Raw genomic sequence first — 20,144 nt, 5'->3', positions numbered from 1 at the left:
AAAATCAAAATCAAAGTATACTTTATTCAAGTAGGCTTTTACAAGCACTTTTGAATTGTCATTTAACAATTAAGTGAAGCTACCACCGGTTCGGAAAGTAGATTCTACCGAGAAGAACCGGACTCAGTAGTTACTCTTTTTCAACATTTAAAAAAATACAGTCATGTTAGTTAATTTTTAAGTTAATACAATTATTAAATTAATATGTTTTTTTTTAATACAATCCGATGTTACAAACGTGTAATGTAACGTTAGTGACTCACGGGCGCGTAATGGTTGCGCAAGGACACGGGCACCCCTCTCGCCGCGACCGCGCTCAGCCGCAGCTGAGCAACACACGACCTTATCACCGCGCCGTAAGGCTCAAAGCATTTGGCAAAATTATGTTAAGGGCAAAGTATGAAAATGATCACTTTCACTTGATAGATGTAGTTTTTAGTTTAATGTTTATTTGAACTTTAAGATAAATTAATTAAGCCTTTCTTTATAAATACATTTAAATGATCATGCATTATGATTGCCTGTTTAAAAAATAAATAAAATATCACTATCATTTGTTATGAGAATTTTTTAGACTTAACATGTTACGAGGCAAAATTGAACACTCTATATATATTTTCAAGCTATATATAGTGCCTGTAAGGTGTCATAAAAGTTTGATATATAAAAGTTAAGCTTATTTTGCCAAACGTTTCAAAGCCTTGTATACAAAACAAACAGTATAAACACAACACAATGAAAAAACGAGAAAATTAGTCACAAAAGACAAAAACAATGTATTAAAAACACATACTAAGTAACCATCACCTCATTAATATTACAACATATTTAAAACACGTTTAGAAGCGTCGTAACTAGTATGATTTTCAAAATAAAATTATTTATGCATATTTTTATGATGTTATCAGTCTGATGATGATAATAAACCCTCTTTGAAATTATCGTGGGTAGGTTAATTGTCCCCATCGAGTTGGTCGAGGCATTATGGTATTACCTACCCCTTAGTCAGTACTATGAGTACTCACATTTTGAGATATGTTGAGTTTTAGTATTTATGGATCCTAAATAGCCCTATTCTTCCAATCTCCAGGGATCTATAATCTATTGAAGATTACCCCAGCGTGCCAAGATATGGTGGCTCAATTTTACTGGACGAAACTAGAAGGAAAATCTATGTTAAGCATGTATAAGCTAATCGTGTGTTATCTTACATCTCTAGGCGCAACCAATTGACTCTGAGGTCTCTCTCTGCGTAACGTCTCCGTTCCCTGTCTGACGAGCGGCGGGGGATTTGGTAGGGTTGGTCTCTCGGACTCGCCTTCTTTCTGCAAGGTAATAAATTGTCTTAAAAAGTAAAGTAAAGTAAAGTAACAGCCTGTACATTTCCCACTGCTGAGATAAGGCCTCCTCTTCCATTAAGATGAGGGTTTGGAACATATTCATCGTGAGGAAACCTGCATGTGTCTAATTTCGATGAAATTAGACACATCCAGGTTTCCTCACGATGTTTTCCTTCACCGCCGAGCACGAGATGAATTATAAACACAATTAAGCACATATATATAGTGGTGCTTGCCTGGGTTTGAACCCGCAATCATCGGTTAAGATGCACGCGTTCTAATCACTGGGCCATCTCAGCTCTAATAAATTGTCTTAAGCTTCCATTATGGCTTTTGTTAATGAAACTCTGTGTATGTAAAATAATATTGAACCGATTTTAACGACCAAATATAATTATCAAAAGGTGCTCTTTTATTCGGGGATAGTCACTCTTAAAAAAATCCAAAAAATTGATAAGCACTCGTTACCATGGAAGATGACAATGATTAGTCCACGGGTACTTCTAGACTCCGTGAAAAATAGTACTAACAGCCATTTTACGAAACGAGCTTCCAAAATATTTAACTCTCTCTTTAGTCAATGCGCGTGACCTTCTCTAGACATCATCGCTTAGGATTGTCTTACGGATTCGTCACTCTTTTTACCAATGAGTTATTCGCCAATAAATAAAATAATAAATAAATAAATATGAGACAAAATCACTCTGATCCCAATGTAAGTAGCTAAAGCACTTTAGTTATGGAAAATCAGAAATAACGAAGGTACCACAAACACCCAGACCCAAGACAACATAGAAAACTAGTGATAATCTATATCGACTCGGCCGGGAATCGAACCCGGGACCTCGGAGTGGCGTACCCTTGAAAACCGGTGTACACACCACTCGACCACGGAGGTCGTCAAATAGGTTGTTTCCTAGGAGTTGGATTCGTGAATAGACGATAGTTGGTAGTAGTGAAGGTTCTCACCCGGTGCGTGGGCGGGGCGGGTGGCGCGGGCGTGGCGGGCGGCGCGGGCGTGGTGGGCGACAGCGCAGGGTTGGAGGCGTACACGCCACGCCGCAGCATGGAGCGGCCCGCCAGTACACGCGCCGGCGCCGCAGGGCCTGGCACACACAACAATGCTTTCAAATATCTTTCTATCTCACCTTACCAATTATTTTGTTTATTTTGAATATGGAGGTTATTTGGAGGTTATTGCCCATAATCGCCACGCTGGGCAGGCCGGTTGGCGATCGCAGGGCTTCTCGCACCGTGACGCTGCTGCCCGTCACCGGCCTGTGGTATTTAGCTACGCTGGGCACGGTGGAGTGACGATATACGCAAGGCGGCAGGCAGGAGCTGGATGCGAGTAGACGGAGAAAGACCACAGTGGCGTCCACTGGGAGAGGCCTATGTCCAGCAGTGGACAAAAATAGGCTGATGATGATGATGATGATGATGATTATGATGATGATGATGAATATAGTTGATATTTACATACATCATATTCACATTACAAAAAATATTCGTGTCTTAAAGTATACCTAAGTAACGTATATCATTAAAGAAAAATATAAAAATTTTCATACAGTATATTATGTAATTTAAAAAAAAAAATTGTAGTAATTAACACTCACCGGGTATCCTATTGAGTTCCTTGTGTGAGCTGTATTGCCTAAGTTTCGATGTTGGTAAACTTGTTTTCCTCGGAACCGCTGAGGGGGGCGCCATCACACCATAGTGACCTAAAATTGAACAACTTATATATAACATATAAAACACAGTAATGAGCTAAATGCAAGTCTGTCCAATTCGATGAATTATGTATGTGTGTATGTATATGTGTGTTAGTTGAGTATACAATTGTGACCACTCAAAACATTCAATAATAATAACCGTATAACCGTTTCACCCATACAAGATAATAAGACTATTAATGTACAAACATATATGTACCATGGATAACGATTTATAAATAAAATAGGGAACTCTGAGACTCATACTCATATAGCATATCTCTCAGATATCTATGGTAGAACCCTTATCAATTATAGCGATGAAACCTAATTAATGAAAAAAGTATCGTCGTGTACTTACCACCTTCAGTGGGAGAAATTCGACTAGGTGGCGACCTGTGCACCGGAATGGGCATAGACATCTTCTTCTCGGGACTTGTTTTTGGAGCTAATATGTCCCTCTTTGCTGATGTCTTCTTGACCATAGTCGCTGTATTAATAACGGTAGCATTCATATTGTACGTTCTTTCCATATCGGAGGCTGCACTTGGTGCTTTCGCTACTGTGTACGATTTGTCTTCCATCATATCGTATATCGGCGATATTGTTGTGTGAAGGTTTAAGAGTTCGTTTTTAGACCCTTTCTTGAAGGACATTAGGGGCGTTGACGCAACTTGGATACCTGAAATTAATAATGGGAATCAAATCAATCAATCGAAATATAAAAATAAAATAATTCCATTTTTTCATAATTTGCAGAGTTTTTAATGCCTACTTGGTATCTGTAATCCTAATTGGCGGTAGATTTACATTTTATCTTGTAAAATGTTTCAACTTCCATAAATCACAAGATATAAGTACAGGCAGTCCTCAGCTTAAGTCGTTTCAAGTTACGACGAACAATGTTTTGACACTATTCCCCAATTGTTCGATTACAGGCATAGGTGAGAGACAGATTCACTCGTCGCAAGGATAAGGTAACAAGAAAATTATAAAGCAATCTAGTATGTCTCGTCTTAGGTCGTTTCGATTTGCGTCGCGTTTTTTTAGAACCCAACATGCCGTTAGTACGAGGACGGCTTGTATATTTTTCAAACAATTATGTAATTTATTGGTGTTACGAATGGATAGAGTAAGGAATACATCAGAGGAGGTTTGAAAGTGGCCCCGGTAACCGAGTAGCTATGTGGAAACCAGTCATGGTATGGTCATATTATAAGGAGGAATGAGGACCATGTTGTAAAGAAGATCTTGGGCATGGGTGTGGATGGATACAGAGGTAGAGGACGACCAAGTAAAAGATGTATGGATTGTGTGAAAGAAGATATGGTCAGAAGAATATTACATGGAAGGTGTCGTCCGACAGAGAAGTATAGAAGAAGAAGACGAAGACATGCTGCGTTGAGCCTAAATAACATTGGGATAATGCAGGAGGATCAACAACAAACAACAACAACAACAGCCTGTAAATTCCCACTGCTGGGCTAAAGGCCTCTCCGTCTGAGGAGAAGGTTTGGAACATATTCCACCACGCTTTTCCAATGCGGGTTGGTGGAATGCACATGTGGCAGAATTTCTATGAAATTTGTCACACGCAGGTTTCCTCACGATGTTTTCCTTCACCGCTGAGCACGAGATGAATTATAAAGATAAATTACAGGAATCAGCGGTGCCTGCCTGGATTTGAACCCGAAATCATCGGTTGAGATGCACGCGTTCTAACCACTGGGCCATCTCGACTCCTGTAGGAGGATCATATGTGATTAATTGGCATAAGGTTACTTACGTGGGTCAGCGGAGGTCTCGGGCACGCTTTCCGGCGGACTGCTCGAACTGAATGTGCACGTGTCCGTGCCCGTGCTTTCACTCGAGCCGACCATCGCTCGCTCTTGGAAACCCCATTCCTATCATCATCAAAACATCAATAACTCTTAACAAACTATATTTTATCTATGGAGATATAGCTTCTAGGAACTTTTGGTCATCAAATTTTATTGCAGACGAGCTAACGATGTCTGCGGTTTTATATATAATCGCGCGATGGAATAATAGTACAATACTGTTATTTAGTTTTACAGCATCTTCCTGAGAATTCCGAAAATTTCTCACGAATCTAATAACCGAAGATCTTGGGTTTAATTTTAATATGCTTAATGTGTTATTATTTATCTCTTACTCTACGATATAAATCAGAATAAGTACTGCAATTGTCGTATGAAAATCTGGCATTCGAGTATCTATCAATCTTCCTTGCAAAAGCTGTAGCCTAACACAGTAGCAACTTCACAGGATATTACTAGTACACTAACACTTCTTAAAAAATCGCTATAATGAAATTTATTACAAAAAAAGATTAATTCAGACTTACTTCTTGTTGCAACGTTCTATCACTGGAATCGATAAGGTTCAAAGTCGCAGAATTGATATCGATCATGTTGTTATCGTCGGAGTTCACGTACACAATCGTCGCGTCCATAGCGCTCGCCTTCGGAGATACTTTCTTGAACGTGGCATTCCTCTTCGGCGTTTCTCTTGCTGGCCTCTCTTCGTCCTGCTTATCGTAGTTCATCGCTCTTCGCCTCGAAAGCAGCTCTGATGCGTTCTCCATGCTCTTTTGAGGAACCGTTATTGTCTGATTCGGTAGCTGTATTGTCTTTATCGGAGATACGTCTGCTTGAATCGGCTTTTCGGGGTCACTCGGCAGAGCCTTTCGGGCCAATGAGAGCTTCTGCCTGGCCTGTATTATTTCATTCAGCTCCTGTTTATCCAATGTGACGTTGAGACTGCTTTTGCCCGAATCCATCGGTTTTTGCATACCCATATCTTTATAGAACGTATCGTCGCATTTGAACTTAGCATTTACGTTCTCTTTCTCCGCGTCGCTGTCTCTTTTGAATTTATTGTTAGAGTAGTGCAGCGTTATTGTCTCGCTCATTTCCCCGTTCGGCTTTGATTTTGGTACATTTCTCGCAGTCTGTTGAACGCCTAATGTATTATCACAATTTTCGTTTAGAACCTTAACCGTATCAATTTGACATGCCTCCTCGCGCGCTTTCGTATAACTCTCGGAGTTCTTGATCGAGTCTCGCTTGGTGAAACTGTTGTATAGCTGACATCTTGGCCTAGCTGATAGGAGTCTTTCCGATTGTTCTAGATGTGTGAAGGTTGCAGAACTAAATATATTGGGTTCAACACTATCTGGTTTTGGCTTTGATGTGTTGGAAACGACGTAGGAGGAGTTGACAGAACTGACGAGGCTTGGCGGAAGAGAGTCCATCAAGCTGTCGTTATCTGGATATGTGGTTTGTGAAAGGAAGCTCGTGCTCATATCCTTCTCGTCTAAAATACTTAGTGTCATACTGGTCATCATTGGATCGATACTATCTCGACCGACTGATGTTGGGAGACCTAAAATTTTATCGAAAAAAGAAATCCATTACGTTTAAATTGAGTATAAAACTTCCTAAAAATTATTTTTTATATATTTTGAAATTTTTAGTATAGAAATTGTATGTTCTTACCCGAATCCCTTTGAGACATCGATTTCCTACTATCAAGCGACTCGGCGTTGAAATTTCCAGAATTTTCCATTACAAGAGAAGATACTAAGCTCGGGGGAGACATGCGCATGAGAGACTCGCCACTCTGATACATGTTCAAACTTCCGCTTTCATGCATTACGTTCAACATTCCTCTGAAAACGTAAAGTTACTGTGTGATTGACAATAACAGCAATTTTCTTTATGAGATCACAGCATTATAGTTATACCTTAAATGTAAGATAAGAGATTGTCCTGAATCACCGATTAAGCAACACACAGCTTGAAATTTAGAAGAGAAATTCCAAATGCAATAATGTAAAATATTAAAGAGAATTTTCAGTCGATTTAATTTGGAACTTAATCTCTACTTTATTGGTAGCCTTAGTACGTTTATGCTAAAAAAAACTGATCTAGCTCTTACACTTAGTATTTTACTTATAACACTAACACGTATAAATATACTATGTACCACACAGTAAAGCACTATATGGCGTATTGTATTGTATTGAGGAAAGCCGGTTTGCTCTTCGCGGCGCGCTTTCACGGGTTTTTATAAAACCGATGCCAAGTCATCTTGAATAATTGACTGAAAGTCTATGTACTATTGTTTTATTTGATTTATTTCGTGGTAATTATATTCATTATATTTCATACAGATATCCATTGTACGGTAATGAAAGTAGATTTCTTTATTATATCTAGAATTGAAAATGTATTCTTTCGTTCAAAATCTAATCATTGTTACATTGTAGTAGTTCTGAATACAAATATCTCTATGTGTGTACTAGGAGATATAACTTCAGAAACATAACTGGTTCCAGTGCAAGTCGAGACTTATGTTAACTTAGACATAGTATGTAAGGCTGGCAAACAATTCTACTTACTTGTTGAACGTGTTATGAATATTGTGGGCCGGCTGCGAGAGATCAATGTTGATGGCCTTGAACGGCACGTGTTCAGACGACAGCCTCTCCGAGACATCTGATGCTAGTGTCACGTCTAAATCTTCTAACTGAAATATTGAAAAAACACATGAATTTACATCCTTCTATTCGACTTTCAATTATTTTCTCGAGTTTAGTAGTTTAATTAAAAATCGAATTCTCAGTTCGAATTACAGTTTTCATGGACTTTTTATCGCTTTTGTAGTTATCAAGTCGTTTTCCTTGTATTGGTTTGGAATTTGGACTCCCAGGTAAGTATTAGACCAGACTATTTGCTTTGGACGTCCAAGACTTGACGTACAAGTATAGTATTCGGCAAGTCTGTTCAGGTTGTAGTCCAAACACCCCTGGTGTCTGAATGGTATCTTTAACAGTTTACTCGCTTTTATAAATATATTAAAATGCCAATAAAATACTCGAAAATACATTTCCGTGTCATTGAACTACCGAGATCTTAAATTGTACAATACATACGATTCGCTATTCGATTCAGAGCGTTAAAGTGTAAAAAAAAGGAAACCCGATGAAATTCGACAGACGAAATTCGCGTAACAAGAAATACAATACGTTCATTGAAATTGAAAGTGTTCGCCGGCCACGACATCGAATTTATAACGGCATTAAAATATATGAATGGAAATACATGAACGAATTGAAGTAAAAGTTAGTAGATACGTCAATTATTATGCGTTGATCAATGTCATTAATGTAAATGTATATACTTGTTAATTTTCTTACATAAGATTTTTCGAAACAAACAAGACCTATAAAGCCAAAATAATAATAACATTAAATTATAATAGCAGCAACAAAGTTTATTTATGTCATATACATGTATCTGCGAGAATTAATACATATTATTCAAAATGTATAGTTTATTTTATAGGTAATAATTAAACTTAAAACATAGCTTGGCTTTCTCTAGTGAATTCGATTTCTCGTCGGCAATAATTTACTCTGTCCATACAGCTATTTCAATCTGTCAAAATCGCTTAACAGAAAGGCTTCCCACTCGTTATAATGTTATGTTTAAATATATACATTATATGCATAGCACACCAGACGCTCACCGTGAAAATAGTTTTTATTGAATAATTTTATAATTGCGGAGTTCATAACTATATCAGAACACAAGATAGATACATTTTATAATTCAATTACGCTAAATCAGTAAAAATTAAATTGAAAAAAAAAAATTAGAATTACAGTGACGAAATATGTTCGTCATTTTGTTTAAGGCATAGAACAACAGAATTTAAAAAATCTGCAATAAAATGTTACCAAATATTTCATTACATATCATTTACAGTATCAACTTTCGTTAATAGTTGCACAAAATGTAAACATGAGAATGTCATAATAGCCTCATTTTTAATTAGTTTTCGTTGAAATTTCATAAACATTGTTCATAATTAGTATGCCTAACTGTATCGTATATAGAAACTGAAAATCGACTTTCCTTAATCGGAAGTTGATGCACACGTGTTACAGTGACCTTGACCTGATGCAGCAGTCAAGATCGCCTTCCACAAAAACATTAACTATACCTACAATGCATCTTAAAATACAATGCATAATTTATTTTAAATTATCCAATATTCTTAACATCACTTAGTGGTCGGGTTTTATGCAAGCTCCTCTGGGTAGGTACCTTCAATTATACTACCGCCAAATAACAGTACTCAATATTGTTGTGTTCCGGTTTGAAGGGTGAGTGAGCCAGTGTTGCTAAAGACACAACGGACATAACACCTTAGTTCCCTAGGTTGGTGGCACATTGACGATGTCAGGAATAGTTAATATTTCTTACATCTTCATTGTCTATGGGTGATGGTGATCACTTACCATCAGGTGGCCCATATGCTTGTTGCACCAAATTCTTATCCACCTTTAAAAATATCCTTGAAGGCTTGTGTCTCTTAAGGTACTAGGCTTTATCCATACCAATTTTCATTCCGATCTGGTGCAGTGATTTCAACGATGAAGCAACAAACATACAGATTTAGTTACTTTCTCAAGTTTTATATTACATACACTTGTAATAGTAATGTTAGCAAAGTATAAATTATGTTTACAGTGACTTAACATGTCATAACTATTTTAATAGTTTTGACCTTGTGTAATTTTATACAGATACAATGAAATTGGACTATACACAAATAGTAAAAAAATAATAAAAAAATTAAATCCGAGGTAGAAAACGCGCTGATCTGTATACTGTGTATTTATAAAACAAATGTTACTAAAAAATCGAATTGATTTTTTGTTCTGATTGCGAAATTACAGGGCATTTGACACCCAATACATTAACATAATAGTACATTCCATCATCATCATCATAAATACAGGTCATTATGTCCTTCAAAGGAAGGAATATTGAATTAAACGTAACGACATTTTCACGATACCCATTTTTTCGAAATACGTTATGCTAGATGCGAAGAAGTTATGCGAGAACATATGCACAAACATGCACACCCGCAGAAATCATATACCCCGTAATCGTAATCGGGTAAAAATATCAACTGATATATATTATATAAACGCTTCGATTACGTTTCGAATCACGAAATATTTGTAACACATAGGAAGTCATTCAAAAGCGATCATTTCGTAAATAAGACGTTTTATTTTTGGCCAGGCACCGTCGTAACGGTCGAAAAGACGTTTTAAACGTAGATCCGACCCATATATTGAAAATAAAAGTGATCTTCACGAAGCGAGATAAACGTTGCGTCTGCAGTCTACACACCGTCTATATTATCAGAGATAATAATATCTTGTTTGTAAGCAACACAGCTCGTAAAATGTTTACACTTGGCACTGAATATACGTTGTTGAATAATATTACCGATATACTATTGCTACTAATAAGATGTGACGATTGATAAAACGATTGCTATTCTAACTTGCGTCATGATATGTTAATCTCGCTCGTGATAAGTATTTGACATAAGTACGCTAAGGGATTGGTGTCAGTTCTAACCAATAGCTTTAAAACCACTTTTTAGATTTAAGGTTTTTTACTTAACTACTAATTGGATTTCAATACTAAAATGTATCTTATAATGTTCCGTTTTATTTTGTATCTTAAAATGTTTGTATTGCTATAAAATGTATGTCTGTGTACTGTACCTTGAATAATAATAATATTTCCTATAACACATCCAGTGGCACCTAATGATAAAAGGTCACAACTGCTCACAAACATTTTGACAATTCCTTGCATCACCAATGCGCTGAGAACCTTAGGAACTAAGATGTTACGTCCTTGTGCCTGTAGTTACACTTACCTAACCCTTTGAATCGGTACGCAATATTCCTAAATATTCCTTTGCAGTAGAATATAATGTGTGGGCGAACAAAGGAATCACTGACTTGGTAAGAACTCTCTTACCATTCATTCATGTGGTTCGATTTTCAAATCCTTCAACCGTTCGATGCTGTCTTGATAAAGGAGATGAATATTATGCCAAAGAAAAAAAAATTAAAAAATATAATAAACTTTCGAATTACCATTAATTAAAAACGAGACTTATTCCAAATCAATTGTGTACGCTGAATTGCAAAATAAAATAAGTAAAAAAATGAAATCAATCAATAAACAAAAATTGCTCAAGGAAATTACATCATCGACGCCGATATCTTCAATTTCCTATATTTGCTCAACGAACTTGTGATAAATTTATGTATCACAACAAATATGTTAAGAAAAACATCGAAAATCGAAACAAAATGTTTTTTTAATTAGACTTAAGATTACGTTGAAAAACGCCACCGGCTTTTATTTATATTCTAAGAATATTGCTTAGAATAACATATGCAGATTATTTAACTGTAGAGATCAACATAGTGTACCTAATAAAAAAAAGACAGGCATGCGCGAGGCAAGATAAATGTTCTCCGTATGACGTCATTTTAAGAGAGTCGCACATAATCGCATTAGAGCTGATAGAAAATCCAAACTTTTCCATATACGCTTAATTACGCTGCCTGCTGGTTTCGTCTATCGTGCTGGTGATTTCGACGTATAAACCAACACTTAATTATTTAATATATTGAAAAAAATTACTTGTTTTGGGGTACCAAGCGTGAAGACGAATTTCAATGACTGAAATATTAAAATAATAATATAAACAAGCTGCTGTGGTGCCCGTTATTATTATAAAATAAATTATATGATACGCGGAGATGAAGAGTGGAAACAACACATAAATCTTAACTGTGAAATTGTTTCCACATGCTTTGAAAACATTGAATGGAAACATGCAAATGTGGAATCATGATCTCCAATGGAACGTGGCAGAAGAAGCTCCAAACCATCTTAACACTAGACTTTTGCCAACTTTAACAACCATACCATACTCAAAAATGTAATTTTCCTCTAAATCCTTTCCATGAGATTCGGGCTTTAGTATGAAAATCTTGTTTGATAAATTAGCGATATTCCTAGCAGCTGAGTTTCGCTCTAAGTTTATCGCACCTCATTATTATTCAGCGAATATAAATAAATCAAACGCGAGTATCGTTTACGCAACGCTATACTAAGAATAATATTTCACGTAGGAATTAATATCTTTCCCTTTGCGGTGAGCTGTTACTCGTATTACGTGTAACGAGACTAGAAGGAAATGTAATTTATTACTTACTGACTATCCCTCCTTTTTCGCACCGGAAAAGTAGGGGTTACATTATTACAATACAATTATTTTATGTAATGTACTTTATTGATCAACAAATATTTTATATTTTTATTTTGAATAGTTGGGGTAAAGCGTGGTCTCGATGCGTGACGGGAATATCTGGAAAATCTTTGAGGAAATTCTATTTGTATTATATAGTACTAAGTAAGTTTATATGTTTGAATGATTGATATTGAAACACACAAAACGGCTAGGCGGATCTAGATGATATTTGGAATAAACATAGGCTTCTTAGCACGTGTTTGCATCCACCATAACACGCGATCGACACAAACTAGCAGAAGCTATTTAGGAATATATGAATCGCTTTATATATAAAATACTTTCCTAAAGATATACTTAAGATGTCAAAGTTGGGAACGCGTCGATGAGTATAGCGGCCACCGGTTGGCCACTAAGTACACGTTAGTAAAGTAGTATGATGTTGGGTGAGTGTCCAATGTAACTGTCACGCACACCAAGATAGCAAAGTTGGCTTGTCTTCTTTAGTTGTTTAGTAGGGCGACATTCTTTCTGGATAAAAGTAAAGAAAAAAGTAACAGCCTGAAAATTTCTGGGATAAATTGCTGGGATAAGGCCTCCTCTTCCATTAAGGAGAGGGTTTGGAACATATTCGACTACGCGGTTCCAATGCGGATTGGTGGAATGCACATGTGGCAGAATTTCGATGAAATTAGGCACATGCAGGTTTCCTTACGATGTTTTCCTTCACCGCCGAGCACGAGATGAATTATAAATAAAAAATTAAGCACATATATATATAGTGGTGCTTGCTTGAACCCGCAATCATCGGTTACCATACACGCGTTCTAATCACACTAGGCCATCTCAGCCCTTTCTATCTATCTAGATATATAAATGAAATAGTCTAAGAAGAAACTCCTGTCTTTACGAGTAATTAATTTTTTAAATCCTTTAAATGTTTGTATCGAATTCCACTCCTATATAAGTTGTGGTTTTTATAGTAAAAATATATCTCAAAAGCATCAAAGTATTATAAAGTTGGTATTGTTACATTTTCAAGTCTGGCAGACGTGTGTTACAGGTGTAAAGCTGGTCCTGCTAATGTTTTCCCGTTCTAGTCATAGCTGAGACATCGGGCTATTAGCATAGCGATTGCACCTGTGTGCAAATTTGTGCACTACATCACTTAGTAATTGGCTCATCTCCATTAAGAATAGCCGACATGGATGTAATTCGGTCACGAGGTTATTATTATTATTCTCAAAGCTTCGTTTCGAAAATTACAATGACATTTTATATTATTATATTACATAATTTAATTTTTGAATTTAAGAAATATTAAATAACTATTTACATTTGTGTGTAAATCCTGTATAAAAATTATCAAAATCAAATTAGTCAATATTATTTTTTTGTTGTATTGATGTCAATTATTGTTTAGATATTATAGTAAGTATATAAACGATACCTATACAACATGTGATGTAAGCACTAAACGAAACTAGGTTGATACAAACAGATAGACAATCAGTTAAATTTACAAGCTATAAAAAGATCAGCGTTACCAAGTCGTCTGTGACGCTATCAATGAGGGGGCATTAATTACGCGTGACGGGCAGATCCGAGATCCCTTCGATTATAATGAGATTAACGGCTAAATACTTATCCAATTTCACAATGACTTAAAAAGCTTTGGAATTAATATAGTCAAAAATATTAGGAGATACACCTAAGGGTCTAATATTATAAATGCGAAAGCAACTCTGTAACCTCTTCAAGTTTAAATTGCTGAACCGATTTACATGTAATTTTGTTAGGAGATAGTTTAAGTTACAGATCCAGAGGACAGACTAATATCATTTTCGAGTGCTTTAGTTTTATAAATTTAGCGAGGGTAAAGCCACAGATTCACCTAGTTTTCTATATGTATAACGAGGGTATGAAAAGTAATAAATTAGAATTGACATTTTAAGAGCTCCTTCTCACAGAATACTAATTCTTGATTCATTTATCCTCATTTATAATACATCACTGTTCCAAATAATTCCTCGCAATCCCTTTAATTTTGCGAACAAAAGATAAAACATGGTCATTTCTTACGAAAACCATATTTTCTAGATCTCGACCAACGGACGTCTTGTCAGTTCATGGTCAAAATTGTTAATTAATCTTCACTGCATTTGCTTTTGCAATCGTATATAGAACCAGCACCAATAATTAGTCTTATATAAAAACATGTTTTTTTATTACATACTATTAAAAGTAAGCTAATGTCACAGCCACTAGCAAATTTGTGGGAAATTTAATACGAATTAGTTTAGTGGTTGGAGCGTAATTGAATAAGAAAGATATAAACAAAGTAACATTGGAAATTGTATAAACACAAGAAGTACGTAATTATAAGCTTATTACTCTAAGTATCCGGAAAAGTAAGTAAGTACTTCGGAAAAACTATAAATACTGGGACAAGTCGTTTCTATAACAAAATTCCGCGGTAATATTAAATTTTTATACTCATAAATTTATTAAGACATATATTTTCATTATTAAACAAAGTATTACACACTTAGACGATAAAAAACCGTTATTACTGGATGACTTTGAGGCAAAATATATTATATTTAATTGTAATTGACATATTTTTTTATTTCAAATGTTGAAAAAGAATAACTACTAACTCGGCTCTCAGTAGAAGCTTAATAGATGCTTGTAAAAGCCTACTGGAATAAAATATTATTTTTTAACGCTTACAACATTTACACTGCTTGTACAAAATTATAACTATCATTTTAATTTTTTATATTATATAATGGATTTATAACATTGTACCAACATAGTTTTACTGAACATTTTTATAAAAAAATATTTTAAATGAAAACTTTTTAGTAATTATTATTAATATTTACAATAACGAAACTTCAAACAAGCAATGAAACGATTATTTAAAACTATATAGAGAACCGATCACTTACTATATCACTTTCTAAAACGTTACGAAAAAATCGAACATGGCAAAGCTAAATTGTGACGTCATGACCGTGACGTAAACGTAAAAGTAAAAAACAAAATACAGTAACGTATTAAATAACGTCGTAAGAATTAAATTCTCATTACATAAATTCGCAGATCTATATCATTACATCAACTACCTTATTATAATATTACTTTGTTACAGCGTGACCTTCCCCTACATTTAAGGTTCAAGGTCACGGTCGTGTAAACAAAGTAAACCCATTTATTTAACAATGATCATGTTATCGATCGGCTAATAGATACATAATACACGTACATAATGCTGACACTAATGACTTTGGTAACAGAAATGTCGATTCAGAGTAATAAATAGTTAATACATAAATGACTATTCAAATGTTTTTTCACGTGTTTGAAGGCAATGATGGCAATCATTTATTTCAGATTTATTTCAGTACTAGCAACCCGTCCCGGCTTTGCACGGGTGCAATGCTGATACTAAGTGGTTTGGAAATAACTACAGATTTTGTTTATTTACATCACATTAGAAACTTCTAAAATTATCAGCGTTTCTTTAATATATTTTCCATGTATTACATACAAAAATCTTCCTCTCGATGAACTCTGTCTATTGAAAAAAACTGCATCAAAATCTGTTGCGTAATTTTACAGGTCTAAACATACATAGGAGCAGACACTGGTAAACAACTTTGTTCTATACTATGTAATGATAATGATAATATATTCGTGTACTAATATTGCTGGGTTAGCTAATTCCACCACGCTTCTCTAATGCCTTTAGTGGGTACATACGTGGAAGAATTTTATTAAAATTAGCCTTATGCAGGTTTCCTCACAATTTTTTCCTTCAACTTTAAAAACGAGATTAATTTCGAAACTCAGCAGTGCTTGTCTTTGTTTGACCCTCATCGGTTAAGACGCTCGCGGTCTAACCACTGAACCATCTCGGCCAATCTCCGTCTTGTCTGTCACCAGTATTAGGTAACTCTAGATACACCAATGACCATAATAATGTTTTTTTATGGTATAGGTTGGCGGACGAGCATATGGGCCACCCGATGGTAAGTGGTCACCATCACCATTGACGCTGTAAGAGATATTAACTATTCCTTACATCGTCAATGTGCCACCAACCTTGGGAACTAAGATGTTATCTCCCTTGTGCCTAGTTACACTGGCTCACTCACTCTTCAGACCGGATCGCAACAATACTGAGTACTGTTATTTGGCGGCAGAATAACTGATGAGGGGGTAGTACCGACCCAGAGTCACTTGCACAAAGCCCTACCACCAAGTGAGAATTATATAGTGGACTGGATATTCGCATCAAAATAGCGTAATACTAAGTCAGTTTTGCACTAATTTCACAAAGTGTGGTTTTTGAACCGTGCTGTCAGTGACCTTTGCCCATACAATTGAAACTTATAAGCCCGTCCATACATAATAAACGTAACTACCTACATGGGATCCAATATTGTATCTCTAGCAGGCACAATGACACCGACCAATAAATAGTAAAAATAATTGATATATAGGTGGGTACACTCCCAGCCCCTAGAGCCTAGAGGTCTTGCCCTCATTGACACGACTTCAAATTAACCGATTAAATCATGTGTGTAAATAAGTATAGAACATTTGTAATAATGTTATACGTACAGTACAAATTATTAAGCACATAGTTCAATTTGTAGAACGTATTATTTTTTATGTCGTCTTTCATTTGTCTCGTAACAATTCTATAACGTTTGAAACACTTTACACGCGCCAACGGTAAAAACTTCATTAATTAAATAATTGACGACCTCCGTGGTTGAGTCGTGTACACCGGTTTTCAAGGGTACGCCACTCCGAGGTCGAGGGTTTGATTCCCGTGCGAGACGATGTAGAAAAAAATCATTAGTTTTCTATATTGTCTTGGCTCTGGTGATACCATCGTTACTTCTGATTTTCCATAACACAAGTTCTTTAGCTACTTACATTGAGATCAGAGTAATGTATGTGATGTTGTATATTATTTATTTATTACCTGCGGGTCGTCATCTTGCGCCAAGCTCCTCCTCTTCATCGCGTACTCTTTGATCACGTGACTGTTATCCGAATTCGTATCAACATTAAAAGTTTTCAGTCTTATCATGGGATTTATTGGACCCAACGGGTTGCTATACTTATTGTATGTCAGATACTTGTTCGCGGACTGGTTGAGCGACTGGTTGAGCGACTGGTGGGGCGACATTGAATGCGGACTCGAAGATACTTCAACTATACTCTGGATGCTTGGTCTTTGCATCCTTTTCTTTGGTTTGACGTAGGTCCTAGAGTCGAATTTATGCTTATCGGGTATGGCCACGTCATCTGAAACGAATGAGAATTTTAATAAAACAATTATAACACAAAGTTGTTGGCTTCTGGGTATATACCAATAACTCATCAGATATTCCACCGGCAAACAACACAACTGAGAATTATTGTGTACCGATTTGATGGGTGAGTTGGCCAGTGTAAGAGGCACAAGGGAAATAGCATCCTAGCTGCGAAGGTCGGTACCGCAGTGGCGTTGTAATAAATGGCTAACATTTCTTACAGAGGCAATATCAGTATATATTTAATCAGGTAGCCTAATTGCCTATCTACCTATATTTTTAGACACATTTTTCCTTAAAAGTTTTATATCCCAGAATATCTTGTACATGTACATATATATATTCATTATTTTTACAATGAAACTAGACTTCAATTGAGATCACACGGAAGATAACCAAATGCAAAGTTGAATGAACTCGCTTAATTTACAACAAGACGTAAGTCTACTTCGTGAATGGATTTTGTTCTATCTTATCAAACAGCCATAAGGTATTTATTTCGTTGAACCAGTCTTTAGGTATAAACACTGAGAAAATAATGAAAATTGCATTAGTAAAGTCTTATATGATATTTTACATAAATTACAATATTTACTAATCCGACAATTGTTTCATAATGGTATAAAGAAACGATTTAAAGAAAACAGTATGTTCCAGTTATAAATAAGGTTTTAAATACTTAATTTGGCAAAATAAATTGAACTCATTCGCAATTATTCTTCGGAACGTAAGGAGCATCAGAGCGTCTACATCTTGTAGTACGTCCAACTGAGAAATTATATAAATATGTTAGGTATTTCATGCCAAATATTTGACATGATTGCTAAAAATGGTCTCGTAAATATTCTCTAATTGATCACATAATAAAAGTTTTTAAGATTGAAAACAGAAAACCATATGTGACTTTCGTATAAATGATTTGTAATGTAAGTCTGTTACATAACGTTATGTTTATTTGATCCAAAGACACTATACTGAATAAATCATATAAGTTTTCCTGTTTGGGTTCTGGGCTACATTCACAGCATGGTCCAATTTTTAATTAGCTAACACTCCAAATTTGCTATTAAGAATTAAACTACGGAAAGTCCAGTAAGTTTTTTATTGATCCGACTCGGTGTTCAAAGAACAAACCTTATTAGATACTTTTAGGTCGACAAGTCATATGAAGGCAGGTAAATATATATGTGAATTAAATGTCTAACAGTAATTTTTTTTTTAAAAACCTTCAATATAGCAATAATCACGATTATATTGGAGGTAATTATTGAAGAGTAACACTGTCTGTCTCCATCATCATCAATCAACATCAAAATATACTTTATTCAAGTGGGCCTTTATAAGCACTTTTGAATCGTCATTTAACAATTAAGTGAAACTACCACCGGTTCGGAAAGTAGATTCTACCGAGAAGAACCGGCAAGATTCAATATTTAAAAAAAATACAGTCATGTTAGTTAAAACAATTATATAAATTAATATATCCTGCCTGGAAGTTAACAGGTATTAATTCCACGTTTTTTTATCATCTACAAAATCTTGAATCGAATAATACGCCTTTTTTACCAATGTATTTTTTATAAACGATTTGAATTTACGAGACAGCAATGTTAAAAATGTCTGCGGAATTTTATTATAGAAATGCTCCAGAACTTATGATCAGACTTTACCAAATTTAAATGGAACCTTTTTCGAATTAAACCTTTTTGGAATAATATTGACGGAGTTATTACTTAACATAAGTAAAATAATATATATATAAACATCCAAATTGAGAACCTATTCCATTTTTGAATTCATTTAAACCAATCCCCACGGCTTTTCTAACTAAGAGAAATAGTCGTGATTTTTTTAAGAACGTATGAATGATGATTGTCTTTTGTGAATGTATATTCTCCAAGCATATTAACCTAGTTCTAGTAAGCCGAATACGGAAGTTGACCGTTGTGTTAGCCGTATGACAGGAAACGTCTCTCAGCTGAATCTAACGCTTTCAATGTCAACGTACCATATAAGTCAAGCGCTTTTTTCTCTTTCTATAAATCATATAAACAAAAAGTAATCTCAATGTTTAATCTTTATATTTTATATCATAAACAGTAATTCGTTGATACAAAGAAATTGATATTTCTCTTTATTTATGATATTATAATTACAGACACTAGAGTTGGGCATAATAGTTCGCAACTGAGATCGATCGGTTTAGTTCGCCGAACCTAAACGAACTAGTTCGCTCTTTTAGTTCTTCAGCTCCCAGCTGCTTACCGACTACCGAGCATCTGGGAACTGAGGACAGATGATCTAAAACAGCGATCTGACTCTTATTGACTCAAAAAAGGGCAGATCGTTCGCTCGTTTTGATACTGTACTTACTGTGACTATAATAAATTTAAAATTTTCGACTTAAAATAAAAGATAAATGAAATAATATTCGTGAAATATATTATATTTATTGCAAACAAATAGGTTTATTATTTAGATAGTAATTAATTAAAGCTCTAATGTTTTAGTATTTTTGCTTTTATATTTTTTTATAAAATTTCAAAATAATCAACGATACCTCATACATATTCTCTTTC

The 20,144-nt window shown here is 35.2% G+C and overlaps 1 protein-coding gene across 1 annotated transcript in view; it reads right to left on the bottom strand.

Moving 5' to 3' along the window:
- The window catches only part of LOC124538071, a 34,346-nt gene that overhangs the window by 3,408 nt on the left and 10,794 nt on the right, over positions 1-20,144 (bottom strand). The window contains exons 3-12 of the mRNA XM_047115076.1: positions 17,232-17,557; positions 7,485-7,612; positions 6,580-6,752; positions 5,427-6,466; positions 4,845-4,962; positions 3,420-3,740; positions 2,954-3,067; positions 2,310-2,464; positions 1,212-1,325; positions 264-326 (exon numbers count right to left, since the gene is read on the bottom strand). Coding sequence (XP_046971032.1) covers positions 264-326; positions 1,212-1,325; positions 2,310-2,464; positions 2,954-3,067; positions 3,420-3,740; positions 4,845-4,962; positions 5,427-6,466; positions 6,580-6,752; positions 7,485-7,612; positions 17,232-17,557 — 2,552 coding nt within the window. The remainder of the gene's footprint in view (positions 1-263; positions 327-1,211; positions 1,326-2,309; positions 2,465-2,953; positions 3,068-3,419; positions 3,741-4,844; positions 4,963-5,426; positions 6,467-6,579; positions 6,753-7,484; positions 7,613-17,231; positions 17,558-20,144) is intronic.

This window comes from Vanessa cardui, chromosome 19 (genome assembly GCF_905220365.1).
Source record: "Vanessa cardui chromosome 19, ilVanCard2.1, whole genome shotgun sequence".
In the NCBI taxonomy this organism is placed as follows: Eukaryota; Metazoa; Arthropoda; class Insecta; order Lepidoptera; family Nymphalidae; genus Vanessa; species Vanessa cardui.
The sequence above is the reverse complement of the archived record's forward strand: the minus strand, read 5'-3'. Positions and strand labels throughout refer to the sequence as shown.